This window comes from Laccaria bicolor, genomic scaffold, assembly GCF_000143565.1.
Source record: "Laccaria bicolor S238N-H82 LACBIscaffold_9 genomic scaffold, whole genome shotgun sequence".
NCBI classification, from domain to species: domain Eukaryota; kingdom Fungi; phylum Basidiomycota; class Agaricomycetes; order Agaricales; family Hydnangiaceae; genus Laccaria; species Laccaria bicolor.
This window is the reverse complement of record NW_001889880.1, coordinates 364,319-380,313: the sequence shown is the minus strand read 5'-3', so window position 1 is coordinate 380,313 and position 15,995 is coordinate 364,319. Positions and strand designations below refer to the sequence as shown.

Below are 15,995 nucleotides of genomic sequence, written 5' to 3'. Positions count from 1 at the left end.
AGCGTTGTTGTTAAGCTAAGAAATCTGACCCCCACGGCTCGCGGCGGGGCGTTAATTTGTTTCAACGCACAACAGGAAGGAGTTGTCACGGAATAATCAGGACGTTGAGAGGAAGAATGATAATGCAAGGTGGTCCGCGGACCGCCAGCAAACGTTTGCCATGAGCTCATTCACATTTTCGCACAAAAAGTCCATGACTAACATCAAAACCAGAGAATATATTTGCACAAAGTCAACACAAAGTATATGACATTCCGTAAAACCTTGGTAAAACCAATAACCTGCCTTCCGTAGCTCCGTTTACAAAAATTCCATTCACAAAATTTAGGATGATGTGTGGAATTGCCAGTACGGTCTATCAGGGAATGGGGGGAAGAGAACCGGAGAAGGTACAATTACAACCTAAATCGCAAGTCAGTTTCAAAAGAGGTGGAGACAAAAAAGTAAAGGATGACTGACTTCATTCTTGTGATCAGTTCCAACGAACCAAGCATGACGGCCATCAAACTTATGGATTGCTTGGATGCTAGATATGAAATACGGTAGGTAAGAAAAAGTCGTGCGATACGTCGATAAACTATAAACCACATACAAGTAGGTGTTGATGATCCCGTTGTTTGCCGGGGTAATTTCCCATTCGATGTGTTCCTCGGCGGTGATGACGGGGCCGTGTGGAACGGACAAGTTGTCCTCGAGGGACCAACTTCCGCCCAAAGAGATGTCGTGCTTGTGGTGCTGGACGATAGTGTATGTGTCTTTCTTGCCATGAACGGCGGTGATCTTCCACTAGCAACAGCCAGGCGTCAGCCTTCGTCAAGAAGAAGAAAAAAAGATGTAGGAACTAACGGTTTGACGGTCGAAGGTTGTCGGGACTTGGGCGGCAACGGTGACGATCTTGAAAGTACCGTTACCAGTCGCGTACATGCCACCAACACCGGCGACGGGAGAGGCCCGGAGGGTGTAGAGTCCGTTCTCGACCATGACTGATTTGTTATCAAGGAGTTATTCGAAGTAGATGAGATGAGATTTACCTTCAAAACACCTGCGACCTTTATACCGTCACGATGTATTTTTAGTGCACGCCATGACCAGAATTGAGATTTCGGGCGCTGGATTCCAGCGCTGCCAGAATGTCAGACGACTTGTCTGAAAGTAGTGAGTAGCGTACGGGCCTTGAAAACTTGACAATCCATTCGGATTGCTAGAATGTTCCTGAGCGACGAATTAACACTAGCACCTCGAGCACATTCAGCCCTTATTGTTGAGAGCAGCAAATGCGGTAGTTCAATAGGTGGCAAGCCAGGTCCACCGCTCAAGAGTCTGTCAGACAAATCCAGACTTCTGTGGAAGTTCGTCAGATGATACAGCATGCGCATTGAAGGGCACTCTACCGATTCGGAGAAATCTGGATCTTCAGCTCACGCAGCGCCAGCGCGCGCAAGATGGCGCTAGGTCAAAAAAGGACGAAGGCTCCACTGAAAGTGCGGCGTGGCACAGCGGCTCAAAAGGGGATGAGGTGGGGATAGTTGACAAGCAGTGAATGTGCCGGGAGGACTCGGCTAAACTGATTCTCAATCAGCCAATTTCCCCTAGAGCCCAAATCAGAACCAATAGTAGCGGGTAAGGATCATGGTAAGTTCTGGCGTGGTCGAGTTTGTCTTTCGGAAGGGCTGCGACACGTTGAACGTTGAAGCTCGGGCGCGAGGTTGTGCACCTCGTGAAAAAGACTTTGCACTGCCACCTAATTCCGTTATCTCCACTACAAATTTCTTACTCAGGCCTCATTCACATTTTCACACTAAAAATCCATCGTTGGCATCAAAATCAAAATGAGATAGTACTCGAGAATATCTTTGCAAAAAGTGTATGACATTCCGTAAAACCAATGACCTGCCCACCGTAACTCCGCTTACAAAATTAACGTTCACAAAATTTAGGATGATTTATTGAATTGCCAGTAGGGTCTATCCGGGAATGGGGGCGTGAAAATCGGAGAACGTATAATAACAACCTTAATCATAAGTCAATTTCAAGAGAGATCGAGACAGAAAAGTAAAGAAAATTACTAACTTCATTCTTATGATCGGTTCCAACGAACCACCCATTGTGGCCATCGGACTTATGGATTGCTTGGATGCTGAATATGAATTATGGGTAAGTAAAAAAGTTTTGCGATGCGTCGATTAATTATAAACCACATACAAATAGGTGTCGGCGTTGTTTGCTGGGGTAATTTCCCATTCGATGTGTTCCTCGGCGGTGATGACGGGGCCGTGTGGAACGGACAAGTTGTCCTCGAGGGACCAACTTCCGCCCAGAGAGATGTCATGCTTGTGGTGCTGGATGATAGTGTATGTGTCTTTTTTCCCACGAACGGCAGTGATCTTCCACTAGCAACAGCCAGGCATCAGCGTTCATCCTGCAGAAAGATGAAAAAACTAACGGTTTGACGATCGAAGGTCGTCGGGACTTGGGCGGCGACGGTGACGATCTTGAAAGTGCCGTTCCCAGTCGCATACATACCACCACTGGCGGCCTCGACGACGGGAGAGGCTTTGAGGGTGTAGAGTCCGTTCTCGACCATGACTGATTTGTTATTAAGAAGGTATTCGAAGCAGATGAGGTTTGACTTACCTTGAAACCACCTTTGATCTTTATACCTTCAAGATATATATTTAATGCGCGCCATGATTAGAATCGAGGCTTCGGGCGCTGCGCCAGCGCTGCCAGAATGCCAGATGACTCATCTGAAAATGGGAATAACGTACGAACTTTGAAAACTTGACCATTCATTCGGACTGCTGGAATGTTCCTGCGCGACGAATCATTAATCAACACTAGCATTTTGACGAATGAAAGCCCTCACAATTCAAGTTGAGAACAATCATGTGGCAATTCGATAGGTGAAGCCAGGTAAATATGATTCATACGCGGCATATCCCAGCAGTGAGAGATTTGAGAAATTTGGGTCTTCGACTATCGCAGCGCAAGCGCGCAGGGGGGAGAAGTCCAAAAAAGGCGAAAGCTCCATTTCGACTGCAGCGTAGTCTAAGGCTTCAAGCTGTTGTATGGGAATGGGGAAACTTCTCAACCGGTTGCTTGACGAGGCCGATCTGATTCTCAGTCAGTGTTATTTTCGCTGGCGCCGAGATCTTACGATGACTTTTGGAATGGTCGAGCCTGGGAAGGCTGTAACAACGTTGAACGTTAAACTTCAAATTCAACTTGAAGTTAAAGTAAGGGATGTTTGTCATTGTTTCGATCAGTGTCACCACCTCCGTTTAAAACCTCAACAGTCTTGGCTTCCGAAGCGCATGTCCACGTCCTACCCAACTGTTCCTCCTAGACTCGCGAGGACCAATTCGAAGGATGGGGGAGAACCGGATGTCATTAATGTTGTAAGCTGGCGAAATGGTATGTTTGCTGCCTTGGTTTGTTTGCGTGGACTTACAGCGACGTATTAGCTACGAAGCTTGTGGTCTACATGCCTATGCCGAAAGGAAGCATCAGTGTCTTCCAACCCGGATTCGTACTGGTCGTTAAAAGGGTATCAGGCGCTCAGCATTCCTCGCCCATCTTCTAGTCCTCCTCAACGAAAGCTCGGGCGCAACGACAAACGTGCCTCACTCCCCTCTTCTTATAGCTTTGAAGACGACGGTGGCGAAAGTTACCGTTGATGTCCCGTGAGTTCTTCCTCTTTTTATCCCTTTCTCCCGACTCATCTTTTCGTTTGAAGACAGCTATCATGACTGGCAACGGGCCCCCTCAATCTGGAATCTCAAGAATTACTATTCAGTGTGGCAAAATATACAGATTCCCTGTCCTGCCCACCTTCCTCCTCATCACCTCATTCACTCCAAAGAAACCAAGGGGTCAGGAGAGGAAGGTCAGGGAACACGCGCCAGAGAACGCCCCGAGTTTGAAGTTGACGCCGAACGCGTCAGTGTCGTCAAGGAGACAATTATGTAGAGGGGGAAGGATGGAGCAGTGGAGTGGGCAGAATCCAGGGAAAATTTTCACGCTGGTCGACATTTTCAGCTCGTCCGCGCCGCTGCTTCCTCGGTCTGCAGCCACCTTCTCTGGCCCTACATGTCTCGCACGCACCACACGATTGATCCCGAACGCGCTCTTTTTGCTACCAAGACATGCCCTAGGATGATCCACGGGAAGCCATTGACGAGGACACAGTGGGAGGAGTTGGAGTTGTCCAGATCCGGCCTTCCAATGGCAAGGGCGATATGCATTGATAGTGTATTAGGACGGAATGGTACGTTTGCGACCTTGTTCATCTGCCTGGACACTGAATCAAGTTGTATAGAGTGCGTACGAAGCTTTCTGTCTTCACGAGTATGACAAAACGGAACGTCAACGTTGTCCAATGCCAACTGGTACTCGTCGTTGATAGGGCATTAGGCGCCGGACCTTCCTCCCCCACCTTCCAATCCTTCTCAACATCAGATCGAAGCTCAGCGCGACTACGAAATGTCCCTCAACCCCCTTTATTCGTACATTTGACAAACAAGATGGCGAGTGGGTGCTGTACACGTTGTGTGAGCCTTTCGCTCTTTTTCCCCTTTCTCTAGACTCATTCTTTCCTTTGACAGTTACAACGACTGGTAGAGCCTCTCCATCCTCGACCTCTAAGCACTCAGGTCTCCCGAACGTAACCGAAAGGCCGGCGAAATCCACTCGCCGACGCCGACTCGCCAGCGCTCAAACATCATCGCTCTCCCAACTCCGGGCCATACTCTCCTTTCGTCTATCCGTCGCCAAGGCCAGGCCCCAGGGGGGTCAGAAGAAACCGGGAGCTCAGCGACGCCTACATAGGGCAGCCGTTCTTCCTCCTCCAAGGGCGATGGGGATTGGGATTGTGTTCGTTGGAACGGCATGACGAACGTTGAACGTGATTGAACGTCAAACTTCAAGAGAGCATGAGGGATGGATGCTTGTCATTGTTTCCATCGACGTACCACAAATCGGAGACTCGGGCTCAAACCCAACGTTGGGCTGGCGAGGTCCTGGGTCGTATAGATTCAGGGTTTCCCTCTATAATGACAACTCGAACTTATCCAGAGCTCTGCCTGTGCGACTCGTCTGTAAAGCGTAATCATCATGTGAGTGGCCATTTTTTACGAATGACACGCGTGGTCACGGTGGCATACGATTCGTACTATGTTTGCCCACGATATTGAAACTCGTCGGGATATTGAAAATGCGGATTATCTTTGCATCCACCTACTCTGAGGTTCTCAAATTCTGGAGACCAGTGTATTTGTGTATTCTCTCTGTAACTTTAAATTTTTAGAGATGCATTCAAAAAATTGCATTCTTAAGACATGGATTTGTGGTTTTCATTACACCAGCCAAACATAAGTATTGGAATGTTCTCTCAGATCCCTCCAGATCGGCTTGATTGTTTATTCTGACACTTTCCAATTACATTAAAATGATATGTGAGAGTTCAAATACAAATTTCTAGAGAGAAAGATGAAGTGCTGTTGGGCGGGAGTGCAAAATACAAAATTTCGCTCGCAAACGGCGTTAAAGCGTGACATTTGCGTGACATACGCACGCCAAACTGTCATCATCGTCCAGCCAAAGTCCTTGTGATCTGGTGTGACAACAGTTTCAATATCCTGATATTTTTGAACCCTGAGTACCGGATCGCCTCCGACAGCGAACATAACACATCTACAGTACAAAAAGTCGATATTCGTATAGAAGACAAAAATGTACATCGAGTGGTCAAAAAATTGAAAGGATGGGACAAAGTGGTGAGCCAACAATCGTGCAACACTGAAAAAGTTTCAATATCCTGAACAAACATAGTAGCTAAAGCGCAACGCTGCCAGTTACTTCCGAGTCATATTTATAAGGTACAGCAATTAGGTACAGTGCCGAGCAAAACTTAGTAATAGGATGATGGGTGATCCAGACCTGATCTGCCCTTTTCTATATAAACAGTTTACTGGCGGTCCGACATTGGTCCGACACTTCAGTGACTTTTAGGCCTTTTTCCCTTTCTGCCGCCTTTCGTACTTCCACTCCTTTACAAGATGCGCTCTTTCCTCACTATCTTCACCCTCCTGATCGGTTCTACGCTCACGTCTGCGATGGTAGCCCGCGATTCCACACCATTCAACACTCCTTGTGCACTCTATACGTGCCCCCTCACAGACCAACGCAGCCAGGGGTTGCTCCTTTCCGATAGCAGTGCATCCAGCGACTTGATTAACTGTACTTATGCGCTGAGGCCTACCTATCATCTATGCGTGTACAGCAAGGTGTGCTATAAACTCAACTCATCGTCTACTACTAGCTCTCACTGAAACTTCAACCAGACCACAGGAGTGCTGACGGCTGACAACGACGCTGGGAACTGCCCTTCCAAAGCCGTCTGCTCGACATCCTCCCGTCGTCGTCGTGATGCTCTTCCTCAGTCCCCCCGTCTGCGTAGCTCTGTGGCACGCCAAGTCGATACATCTCCGTTGAAGGCCAGAAGTCAACTTGGGTCTGCCAAGCGAGCTAAGTAAGAGGTCGGTTTAGATGGTGTCAAAATCCTGTAATGAGTTATGTAGATGTCGGGGCCCCTTGGACGATATACATACCATGGATATTTGATTCCAACACACCTACTTTTTGATGATCACAAGCAGAAAGAAATGCAGCATACAGTAACTAATGAATACAGCCATCCAACAGCAAAGCACGAGACGCTCCCATGTTTTATTCCGGACTTGGGAATCGGCTGGCAAAACTCACCCGCCGGTAGATTGCAAGCGCCGGCTCGCTAGCGCTCAAATAGCATCGCTCTCCCGACTCCCCCAGGCTCATTTAACGTAAGACCTCGAATGATTTTTGCAGATATTATATCATACTCCACCTCTGAGATTGAAAGCTTCAGCAAATTCCACTGTGCACCCCAGTTCGGGTTGTTTTCCCCCGATCACCGAGTGCTTTCAACCTTTCACCGGAAGATCGGGTACCAACCTGGTTATTCTGAACCCAGTAATAATACCCAGATATTACCAGGTTATTAAAATCACCCGGAAACCCAGTAAATTTTACCTTGTCCTCGAAACCAGTAGATACCAAGTTAAATTATAACCTGTTCAACAAGTGATCTTCATAACTTGTAAACCAGGTGTATCAGTATATATATCTCGGGGGAGCTTTGATGTCATTGTGGAGCATACGGCGCAATCTCTATATATAATACTCAACAAACGTGAGAATGGGATCAAACAACCTCTTTCTCCCTCCCCCATCCAGCGGCGCCGGCTGACCTCTTGACATCGTCCATCATAAACTGGCTAACATCTTCCGTTTGGTAAGTGCTTTACTCCGGAGGCAACTGACTTACTAATTGAGTTCAATGTGCCAGACCCGCTCAAATACATGAAAGCGCTTCCCTGCAGACTGGGCGAGGGGAAAGGGGAAATTTTGGCGGGCTATGGCAGGGATGGGGACGAGGATGACGATGATATGGAGTATCAAGGGGCTCAGTCTGGGAATGAGGGTTTGGGAAGCAACGGCACGTTCATCCAAGCATCGTAAGTTGGTCGATACCGTGTAGATAGGTTGTATATAAACACTCAGTTATAGCCTCAATTTCATCTGTCTACCGAGTTTTTTATACCAGTCCGAGTTTTTTATACCAGTCCGAGTTTTTTATACCAGTCCAATCAAAATTCAATGTGGTGATTTCTATCTGTTGGACAAGGAGTGAGAAAACCCGTTTTCCCAGCTATTTTGCCTCTACAGTACAACGTGGTTAACAGGTTATAATAACTGTTACAACGAGACCTGGGAGCGGGTTATTTCCGTCATATAACAAGTTATTCTAACCAGGTATCAACAACCTGTTGACCAAGTTGTTTTATTTACCACCCAGGGATTGTAGTCCGAGAAAGTAGTTATTATAACCTATATACCCAGTTTTACACCCAGGGAAAATAACCTGACCTGGGGTGCACAGTGTTCTAGTAGTCGTCATCACTGCACTTATTTGTGCTTACAGACATACCAGAAGAATGTAACGACTGGACTCGGTCAAACACTGAGTTGTTCACCAAGAGGGTACAGCATCATTATTTAAAAGTACTAAAACTAATGTAAGTTGCAAAAATTAATTTCCATGGTAATATTGTAACTGTGATTCGTACAAATTGCGTATGATAACAAGTAGAAAGAAAAATGCGGGGCATACAGGTAACTAACTAATGAATACAACCGTCCAAAATGAACATAACAGCGAGGTAAAGCAAAAAGCGTAGGAGACAAGCGTTTTTTTTTATGTCAATGAAAAATTAAGAAGACGATCCAGCCTCCCATGTTTTATTGCAGATCCGCGAATCGACGGGTGCAGTGCATGATTTTGGCGAAATCCACTGACCGGTGGATTACAAGCACCGACTCGCGCGCTCAAACATCATCGCTCTCCCGACTCCCCATACTCTCCTTTCGTCTATCCGTCGCCTCGGTAGAATCCGTACTGAGCACCGGGAGCTCAGCGACGCCTACGTCTAAATACGGCAGCTGTTCTTCCTCCTCCTCTGAAGGCGATGTTACTCGTGATCGGGAATGAGATGATGAGTGGGAATGGGATTGTTGTGTTCGTTGGAACGGCATGACGATGAGAACAGCTACGCGGACGGTTGGTGGGCCGGTGGGTGCCAGTGGTGGTATTATCGTTGTTGATGGGGTATCGGTATTGTCGTTATTGGCATCTGTTGAGGAAGTGATGGTATTCGTGCGTGTGGTCAAGGGGAACGAAGAAGGATTAGATGTAGATGATGGCGTCCGGTTCATGATGCGCGAGAAGAAGGGTCGGGGTGGGGATGTGGTGGTGGTCGCAGGGTGAGGTAGTTGGTCGTTCGAACCTGTTCGATGATCGTCCTGAGTGTCCGAGGTGGTGGGTGTGACGTAGGCAGCTGAGAACGGTTGGATGGCGTCCCATTGCGCGCAATACTCCTCTCCTCCCTTCTCACCATACCCAAACCCACCCTGACCCAGATAAACCTCCCACATCTTCGGTTTCTTTGACAAATCCACGTTCCGACTCGCACGGGAAGTGAGTGGCGCCGGGGCTACCCAAGTGCCGTTGCGTATCGCCTCTTCCACCATTAAGCGGTGCCGTCGTCGGAGGATGAAGGAGCGGACGACGATGGCGGCTGAGACGGAGAGGAGGAGAACGAGGGTTGCGAGGAAGGTGTAGACTGGTGGTGAGAACGCCGGTCCGTTGGATGGGTATTGTGTATTGGGAGCAGCCGGGGTTGGGGCGAATTGAGGGGTTGGGATTGGGATTGGGGACATGGTTGGTTACGGTGAGGAGAAGATAAAGGAGGCATTTTGGTTTATCAGTCAGCTTTAGATTAGGGGGAGCGGGATGAGGAGAGCGAACGCACGGTATAGAGAAGCAGAGGATGCTGCCGATACGCCATTATTGTTGTTATTGTTGTTTTGATTCCCGCCGCTAGTCGGCAGGACTAAAGGAGGTGTACTGGAGGACGGGATGGAGAAGAGAGTGGATGGCGTGAAGATGGGTGAGGGCGCTGCCGAGTCTGATGATGATGACGAAGAGCCATCTGTTGGGCTCGAAAGGGAGATGATGCTAGACATCGCGGTAGGGGCGTGGACTGCGGCAGTAGTTGGATGAAGATGAAGGAGAAGCGAGTGTTTTGATGGTCAAGCTCGCTGGAGCGCCGAGTGAGATAGATGGGAGGGGAAGAAGAGAGGCTTTGAGAGTATCCCAATTTTAGATGATGATAGGCGTGGGTTTGACAGTGGCTAATGCAACCGCTAGCAAAATATAGCAGGACCTGAAGACAATAAGACGGTCAGGAAGAGACCTGTCGCTCCATTGATGATGTCGCCTATTATTGTGAGTCTCATGTCAGTTATAACATGCGCTCAGCAGGCTGTGTCGAAGCCGAGGTCAACAACTGGTTTCCGCCGGGTCGTAGGCAACGAGGTTAAGGCGACTGTCGATATCGTACGTAATCCACCGCGTCATCAGCTCACACCCCTTCTCCACCCTCCTCCACCCCCCACTTCCCATTCGTCAACTTACTCTGAGTCTACGTACGCCCTGCTCGCAATGGAGCTCCAGCGTCATCCACAGCACTCGGATCAAGTCCAAGCTTCGCTTCAAAGCCGGCTTCGAAAAGCTTCCTCAAAATAGAACGCTCAGAACATAGGCGAATTCTGCGCACCCCTAGCTGTCGAGACTCTGTCATACACTGATCTAGTCGTGTGACTTGTCAAGTCAACGCTGGCCTGGTCATTAGCTAATAGCTAAACTGCGGCTACGCAGTACACAAAACTTGCTTTCTAATGAAACGAGCGGAATGCACGGACATGGGCTTGATACTCATGACACTCTCATCACAACTCTTCATAATCAAGCCTTCTGCCGCTCCGGTACCATATCTTTTGTCAACATTGCTCTCGGCAACATTCGACATATCATTAACTGCTGTACACCTTCATGTCACTATCTCCGACGCGGTCTCACAATTGAGGCTTAGAATCTGCGGTCCTAAACGTGCCCCACTTATAACATGACAAGGCATCTACCACGCCTCTTGCATCCTTCGGCTTTCAAATGAAACAAGCGGGATGCGACGGACATGGACTTGACACAACTCTCCATAATCAAGCCTCCTGCCAGTGGCGAGTCGCGACTGGCACTCCGCACTATACCTTTTGTTGCAATACCTCTCAACAAAATCTCACCTACCAAAAGTGCTGTATACTTTCACTGTACTATCTCCCACGCGGCCTCACAACGCAATGGCATGTCGAACGGAGACTCAATCTGCGGTCCTGAACGTGTCTACCTCACTTATGTATCGCGGGACACACCTATCACGACATCCTGACGACCTATTGAACATCAGTAACCTATTTTCATACACAATATGTGTATGAAAAATGCATATTTGGGGGGACAATTATCTGAGCGACACGCCCACAGCTGGCAGTTCTCACTAAGCCTTACTTCTCCCCGTCGGCTGATTTTCTACTTGGGGATTATCTGGCGTCAATTCTATCTAAAAAGAGGCGCGCGCTTAAAGTTGCCTTTAGGCGCCTATCCTGTTTTCCTCTTCGGCGACACGAAAGCTCTCCTCCTTCCACTCAACCTTGGCAACAGGATTTTTGGCACAAGTATAAAAAAATCCCGGATACCAAATTCCATCGATATCAGCTCACTTTCTCCAATTCACTGCGCACCAACTTAATTCCTCTGGGCGTCTTCAGGAACTCGTCACTAGCACGCAACCCTTGGTCATCGTTGGCGATATATGACTCGTGGCGTTGGTGTAAAGCTGTAAAACCCCAATAACCGATGGAACCAAGGCTTCGGCATTGATTACTCGGACTGTGGCATCTAAATTTGATGTTCTAAGCTCATCTGGTGCAGGGCGCCAATTACGACGTCAATAGCGTCCCCGTCTTGTCGGATGTGCGCATCTTGACTTCTCCTTCTGAACATCTATACTATTAGAACGCCGAGTCTAGTTCAAGAGGAGGCGCACAAACCGAGTTGCAATTCTCCTGCGGGGTTCATCTAGCCGGGGCTATTTTTTTTTTTTAAATTGTCGAGAGGGTTTTGAGCTTGGAGGAGAACGGACACACCGTCCTTAACGTGGTTCGGCTAGTGCCACAGAATATAATACGAGGTTGGGTCTCTGACTTTTAGACTTTTGCGTTCCCTTGTCGGTGGCTCATCTACTCGCGAAACGGGGCTCTTGATATTTATTCGCCATCTGCCCGAAAATTCCCCCCAGCAGTACGTCAAGTTACCTCTGCTGCTGAATACCATCAGGACTCTAGCTGAAGGGCTTACAGCGTTCATTGTGGACGTTTGTGCATGGGTTCAACTCCCGCAGAGACCTCTGAAGCCTACCAGCACTGGTCAGTCAATTTTTGTCGTTTGCGATCTAGGCTTGTGGCAACTTTTCGACGATTGCAGACCTCATTACAATTTGCAACAATGCATCGGTCTTTCGCATCGGAGGCCGTTCCCGTTTTCTTTGTAATTTCAACGGAGGTGCTAGCGGCTCAATTCCAGAATACTATACACATCTCACGCTCCGCTTTCCTCTACCAATGTGCGGAGCACCAGTCCAAAGCCTACCTCTTCTTCTGATTATAACAGAACTCTAGGCTAAAGGGAAATAGGCACACACTTGCGTTGGTATGTGTGGGGTCCGTGGGTTCAACTCCCGCTGGCCAGCTGATAACGTTCAAAGAAATCTTCAATGTTTGTACCCTCTGTATGCTCCAACAGACCCTCACAATGAGACACGGCTTCACTGTGCTTGTTGTATACCTATGGAACTCCAGGCTTAGGGGACGCGCTGTGTACTCTTTCGATGGGTTAGAATACGCGTCGGTCCTTGGGTTCGACTCCCGCTAAGTTTACTATGCGCTGTGACCCAGTTTTTCTGACCACCTTGGGGCCACATTTTGACGATTGTAGACCATCACCTAAGAAGAGCTATTTCGATCAGGGCTCGGCATTTTTCTTGATCACCTTGGGCCACATTTCGAATATTGCAGGCCAATAGCGTTGGAAGAACTCCTTCTCTGATGACGAGCGGATTGAACGACCGCAATTGTTGTTCCCATTCAATCAGGTACCTGGCTTTAAAAACTACGAGCTTCCCCTCGCTGGTGATAGAGGGCCGTCCGTATATAAGTGCATGGAGAAATCTCCGAGTCGGGCTAAACTTCCATCATAGATTCATAGCTCAAACCCCATTTACTTAAGTATTCTTGCACCGCAAACTGATACCTACCCATCGAGTCCGACAATCGCATGTCGCCGATTTATAACTTGATTCTGCTCCCGATCATCCAATGATTGGACCTACGCTCGGTGGAAGCGCACACACTACTCTTTCGAGAGGCTGGATCATAGCGGGCTCGACTTTGGTAGGATTTTTACGACAAGTCCGACGAACTCTTTTGACTTGTGCGATTTCAGGATCTCTGCAGGACCTCCTAAAGACCGTTGACACTGCGAACACTTTGGGCGATAAAAGGATCCTCATTCCGCTGTATCGCAATTGATTCGCTCTAGCTTCGAGATCTGGTAGGCCAATAGTCGTCTCGCCGCTATTGAATGGGGCCATTCGCTCGGAATTATAGGTATTGCCCGTATAGAGCGGGGCTCCTGGTATTGGGATGTCTGATACCTGGTGGAACTTGAGTGCTGGCATTGACCTGCGATGGAGTGAGCCATTGTTCATTTTCGCCCCTAATCTATAGCCCAGTTCTGGTTATTCCCATGCGAAAAGCTGGTTGGCTTCAAGATGCCGGCGAATCATGTTTCCCTCAATTTGTGTTCAAGTTTCAGCTTGCGCAGATCCTCCAACTTGAGTATGTGGCTTGTCATGGTCCGCCCTCCTCTGAAATCGATTCACCCTTTTCGATGGGCGCCGGTCGATAAGACGATTGGCGCTATAGGCGTCTATCTAGTAATAAAAGCACGAACTATTGAATAACAGACCATCCTGCACCTACTACTAGAACGGTGTGTTGAGTCAATGTTGAGTTGGCAACGATAATTCGAAACGGCTAATCGTTTCCCACAGACCTACCACGTGGTTTATGATCAATTGATCACGTTTTATCCAATTATTAAAATCAACGTCTGCGAACCTCCAACGAACCTCTTTCTACTACGACCAAACGTCCATGTCCGCAAGGCCTCGTCCGCATTTCTACGGAGGACTTATGGCTGGTGATCAGGATCGCAATGACACAGGCGAATTGTGGTCAGCTCCAAGCTTCCTCACTCGAATTATGGGGTTTTCCTTCTTCGCGTCGCTATTCTCGAACACGTACGGCCTTGGCAGCGTCAAGTTACTCGTTTTGGGGAGCATTATAGAGACTGGCAGGAGATTGTGCCAGTGGCTTTTTGAGAGGCTTAGGTTTCGTGAGTTTCTTCGGGAATCGATGAGTGGCGTAGGTCTGATTTTTTACAGAATACTCCATCACCATACAATTCGGCGAGGGAGACCCTACTTATGAGTGGATCATTCTCTTCTTGGTACGCGTTTCATAAGAACGCGGTTCACTCATGGCAGTCGCTGAGTTGAAACACAGACGGAGCATAACGTGTGGCGTCGATCGCGTGATTTCCGTGTAACCGCAAAAAACTCGAGCAGGAAATGGGGAATTGAAACAAGCCCTAGCTCGCAACCTGAAGGAAGTGCAGATTATGTGCCTACATATGAACTCCCACAACTCTTTCGATGGAATGGCTATTGGCTTGAAATCAAACGGAGCAAAGGGACGCCAACTTATACACAAATGGGAGCTCAGTCCCTATCCACAATATTCATAACGTGAGAAATTCCGTCCACGATCTTTATGTTGCGTAGGTCACATCAATTAATTTTAAACAGGATTTATACCCTTGACATGACCGTCGTTTCCAAACTCGTTGAAAAAGCTCGACTTCGCTACGTCGAAGTCAGCCGGCCAAACGTAATTATACATACGGCTGATACGGTACGTGGGTGATGCCTTGACTCATCATATTCAACGACGTGTAGGAGCAGCCGCATTTTGGTCCAACGTTTACGTGGAACAATGTCAAATGCAAAATCCGAAGACCTCTCGACTCTATTATCCTCGAGGAGGGGGTTATTGATTCGATTGTAGGCGACGCACGGGAATTTCTTGATATGGAAAACTGGTACATCGATGCCGGCATTCCCCATCGACGAGGGTATCTTTTGTATGGCCCTCCTGGTACAGGCAAAAGTAAGTTTCTCTATTGCCCCGTTTTCCCCAAGGCTGACGCCACTCCTAGGCTCCACCATTCACGCATTGGTGTGTATAAACTTTAATTCAAAGCTTAAACTCACAGAGTACTCTAACAAATTCAGGCCGGTGAATTGGGTATGGAGATATACTCTCTTTCGCTAGCCGCGGGTTTGTTAGTATACGTTGTCCCTCTATTTACTCATCTCCAACTCCGTGCGCAGCGTCGATGACTCGTTCCTACAAAGAGCTGCCGCTTCTATTCCTAAACGAGCGATTTTTTTGATCGAAGATATTGATTGTGCATTCCCTTCCCGAGAGGAGGGAGAGCATCCGATGCCGCTACTTCCTGGCTATCCAGGCATGATGGGGTTGGGGCCAAGGTTGCCTTCGCGGACGAGATCCACCGTCACACTCTCAGGATTACTCAATGTAATCGACGGGGTTGGTAGCGAGGAGGGAAAGCTCTTTTTTGCAACGGTATATGTGCCGTTTCCCCTGATTTAGAACAAGATTTTCATCGGCCTTTATCAGACTAATTATATCGACCACTTGGACCCGGCACTTCTTCGTCCTGGACGCATCGACCGCAAAATACAGTACAAGCTGGCGACAAGGGAACAAGCTACCGCGCTGTTCCTTCGTTTTTTTCCGCAGTCATACATTACTTTCGAGGACTCAAAAGTTTCGTCTGTAGACGAAAAGCAGTCTAGGCTTGGTGAACTAGCAAAAACATTTTCCCAGGGCGTTCCTGAATACGAGTTCTCAACCGCTGAACTTCAAGGATATTTGCTTTCCTGCAAAAAGCATCCAGAGCAGGCAGCAATTGGTATCGGTGCCTGGGTAGAACAAGAGCGAATCGAACGGAAGGAAAGGAAGGAAAGAGAAATAGAGAGAAAGGCGAAGGAGCAACAAAGCAGGGACGAGGTAACCCAGATGCAATTTGCGAACATGGGGGGCTTGGGTATGATGTCAAAACGGGGAGGTGGGCAGAAGGTCGGTGGTGCACTACGTGGGCCCTCCATGCCAAAGGCTCTTCCTGGCGCCTCCCTCGTGTCTCTCAGTACCGATTCTCTGAGTCAACCTGACATGGCCTTTACGGATGGTTTTACCAGCGACTCCGATTCTGTTTCAGTATCCACCCTTCCTACTGCCGCGTAAATTGACCAAGGACTGTTGCGGTTTTCTTGGATTCCTATTTTCAAATCAGCTTG

The 15,995-nt window shown here is 48.2% G+C and overlaps 9 protein-coding genes across 9 annotated transcripts; 6 read left to right on the top strand and 3 right to left on the bottom strand.

The window, feature by feature from the left end:
• Positions 1–324: 324 nt before the first annotated feature.
• On the bottom strand, positions 325–1,022 carry LACBIDRAFT_293825 (uncharacterized protein; the record flags this gene model as incomplete). Its single annotated transcript, XM_001879629.1, has 4 exons — positions 847–1,022; positions 683–786; positions 460–577; positions 325–402 (listed from the first exon to the last, which is right to left on the bottom strand). The coding sequence occupies exons 1-4, from the start codon at positions 979–981 to the stop codon at positions 325–327; spliced, it is 435 nt and encodes a 144-aa protein (XP_001879664.1). The 5' UTR covers positions 982–1,022.
• An 833-nt stretch (positions 1,023–1,855) lies between these two features.
• Positions 1,856–2,657, bottom strand: LACBIDRAFT_293824 (uncharacterized protein). Its single transcript, XM_001879628.1, has 5 exons — positions 2,635–2,657; positions 2,444–2,586; positions 2,203–2,390; positions 2,071–2,137; positions 1,856–2,011 (listed from the first exon to the last, which is right to left on the bottom strand). Exons 2-5 carry the CDS (start codon positions 2,582–2,584, stop codon positions 1,934–1,936), a joined length of 474 nt encoding a protein of 157 aa, XP_001879663.1. The 5' UTR covers positions 2,585–2,586; positions 2,635–2,657; the 3' UTR covers positions 1,856–1,933.
• A 657-nt stretch (positions 2,658–3,314) lies between these two features.
• On the top strand, positions 3,315–3,583 carry LACBIDRAFT_318757 (uncharacterized protein; the record flags this gene model as incomplete). Its single annotated transcript, XM_001879883.1, has 2 exons — positions 3,315–3,414; positions 3,465–3,583. 2 exons carry the CDS (start codon positions 3,315–3,317, stop codon positions 3,581–3,583), a joined length of 219 nt encoding a protein of 72 aa, XP_001879918.1.
• Positions 3,584–4,089: 506 nt separating this feature from the next.
• On the top strand, positions 4,090–4,667 carry LACBIDRAFT_318756 (uncharacterized protein; the record flags this gene model as incomplete). The annotated part of the gene is made up of 3 exons (XM_001879882.1): positions 4,090–4,267; positions 4,321–4,550; positions 4,605–4,667. The coding sequence occupies 3 exons, from the start codon at positions 4,090–4,092 to the stop codon at positions 4,665–4,667; spliced, it is 471 nt and encodes a 156-aa protein (XP_001879917.1).
• Positions 4,668–4,931: 264 nt separating this feature from the next.
• On the top strand, positions 4,932–5,192 carry LACBIDRAFT_318755 (uncharacterized protein; the record flags this gene model as incomplete). The annotated part of the gene is made up of 1 exon (XM_001879881.1): positions 4,932–5,192. One exon carries the CDS (start codon positions 4,932–4,934, stop codon positions 5,190–5,192), a length of 261 nt encoding a protein of 86 aa, XP_001879916.1.
• Positions 5,193–6,019: 827 nt separating this feature from the next.
• LACBIDRAFT_318754 (uncharacterized protein) lies at positions 6,020–6,625 on the top strand. The gene is made up of 2 exons (XM_001879880.1): positions 6,020–6,284; positions 6,342–6,625. Exons 1-2 carry the CDS (start codon positions 6,057–6,059, stop codon positions 6,531–6,533), a joined length of 420 nt encoding a protein of 139 aa, XP_001879915.1. The 5' UTR covers positions 6,020–6,056; the 3' UTR covers positions 6,534–6,625.
• A 773-nt stretch (positions 6,626–7,398) lies between these two features.
• Positions 7,399–7,557, top strand: LACBIDRAFT_318753 (uncharacterized protein; the record flags this gene model as incomplete). The annotated part of the gene is made up of 1 exon (XM_001879879.1): positions 7,399–7,557. One exon carries the CDS (start codon positions 7,399–7,401, stop codon positions 7,555–7,557), a length of 159 nt encoding a protein of 52 aa, XP_001879914.1.
• Positions 7,558–8,424: 867 nt separating this feature from the next.
• LACBIDRAFT_326010 (uncharacterized protein) lies at positions 8,425–9,315 on the bottom strand (the record flags this gene model as incomplete). Its single annotated transcript, XM_001879627.1, has 1 exon — positions 8,425–9,315. One exon carries the CDS (start codon positions 9,313–9,315, stop codon positions 8,425–8,427), a length of 891 nt encoding a protein of 296 aa, XP_001879662.1.
• A 4,392-nt stretch (positions 9,316–13,707) lies between these two features.
• Positions 13,708–15,942, top strand: LACBIDRAFT_318752 (uncharacterized protein; the record flags this gene model as incomplete). Its single annotated transcript, XM_001879878.1, has 9 exons — positions 13,708–13,948; positions 13,998–14,062; positions 14,119–14,360; positions 14,421–14,526; positions 14,577–14,781; positions 14,831–14,850; positions 14,907–14,956; positions 15,006–15,261; positions 15,316–15,942. 9 exons carry the CDS (start codon positions 13,708–13,710, stop codon positions 15,940–15,942), a joined length of 1,812 nt encoding a protein of 603 aa, XP_001879913.1.
• Between the last annotated feature and the right edge of the window lie 53 nt (positions 15,943–15,995).

Excerpts from the sequence above, each read along its gene's own strand:
- LACBIDRAFT_293824 (XM_001879628.1), bottom strand. The coding sequence starts at position 2,584 with ATGGTCGAGAACGGACTCTACACCCTCAAAGCCTCTCCCGTCGTCGAG. Across the intron at positions 2,391-2,443 it reads CGACCTTCGATCGTCAAACC|TGGAAGATCACTGCCGTTCG; the intron begins GTTAGTTTTTTC and ends GGCTGTTGCTAG. Across the intron at positions 2,012-2,070 it reads GAACCGATCATAAGAATGAA|GTTGTTATTATACGTTCTCC; the intron begins GTTAGTAATTTT and ends CTTATGATTAAG.
- LACBIDRAFT_318754 (XM_001879880.1), top strand. The coding sequence starts at position 6,057 with ATGCGCTCTTTCCTCACTATCTTCACCCTCCTGATCGGTTCTACGCTC. Across the intron at positions 6,285-6,341 it reads ATCTATGCGTGTACAGCAAG|ACCACAGGAGTGCTGACGGC; the intron begins GTGTGCTATAAA and ends AACTTCAACCAG.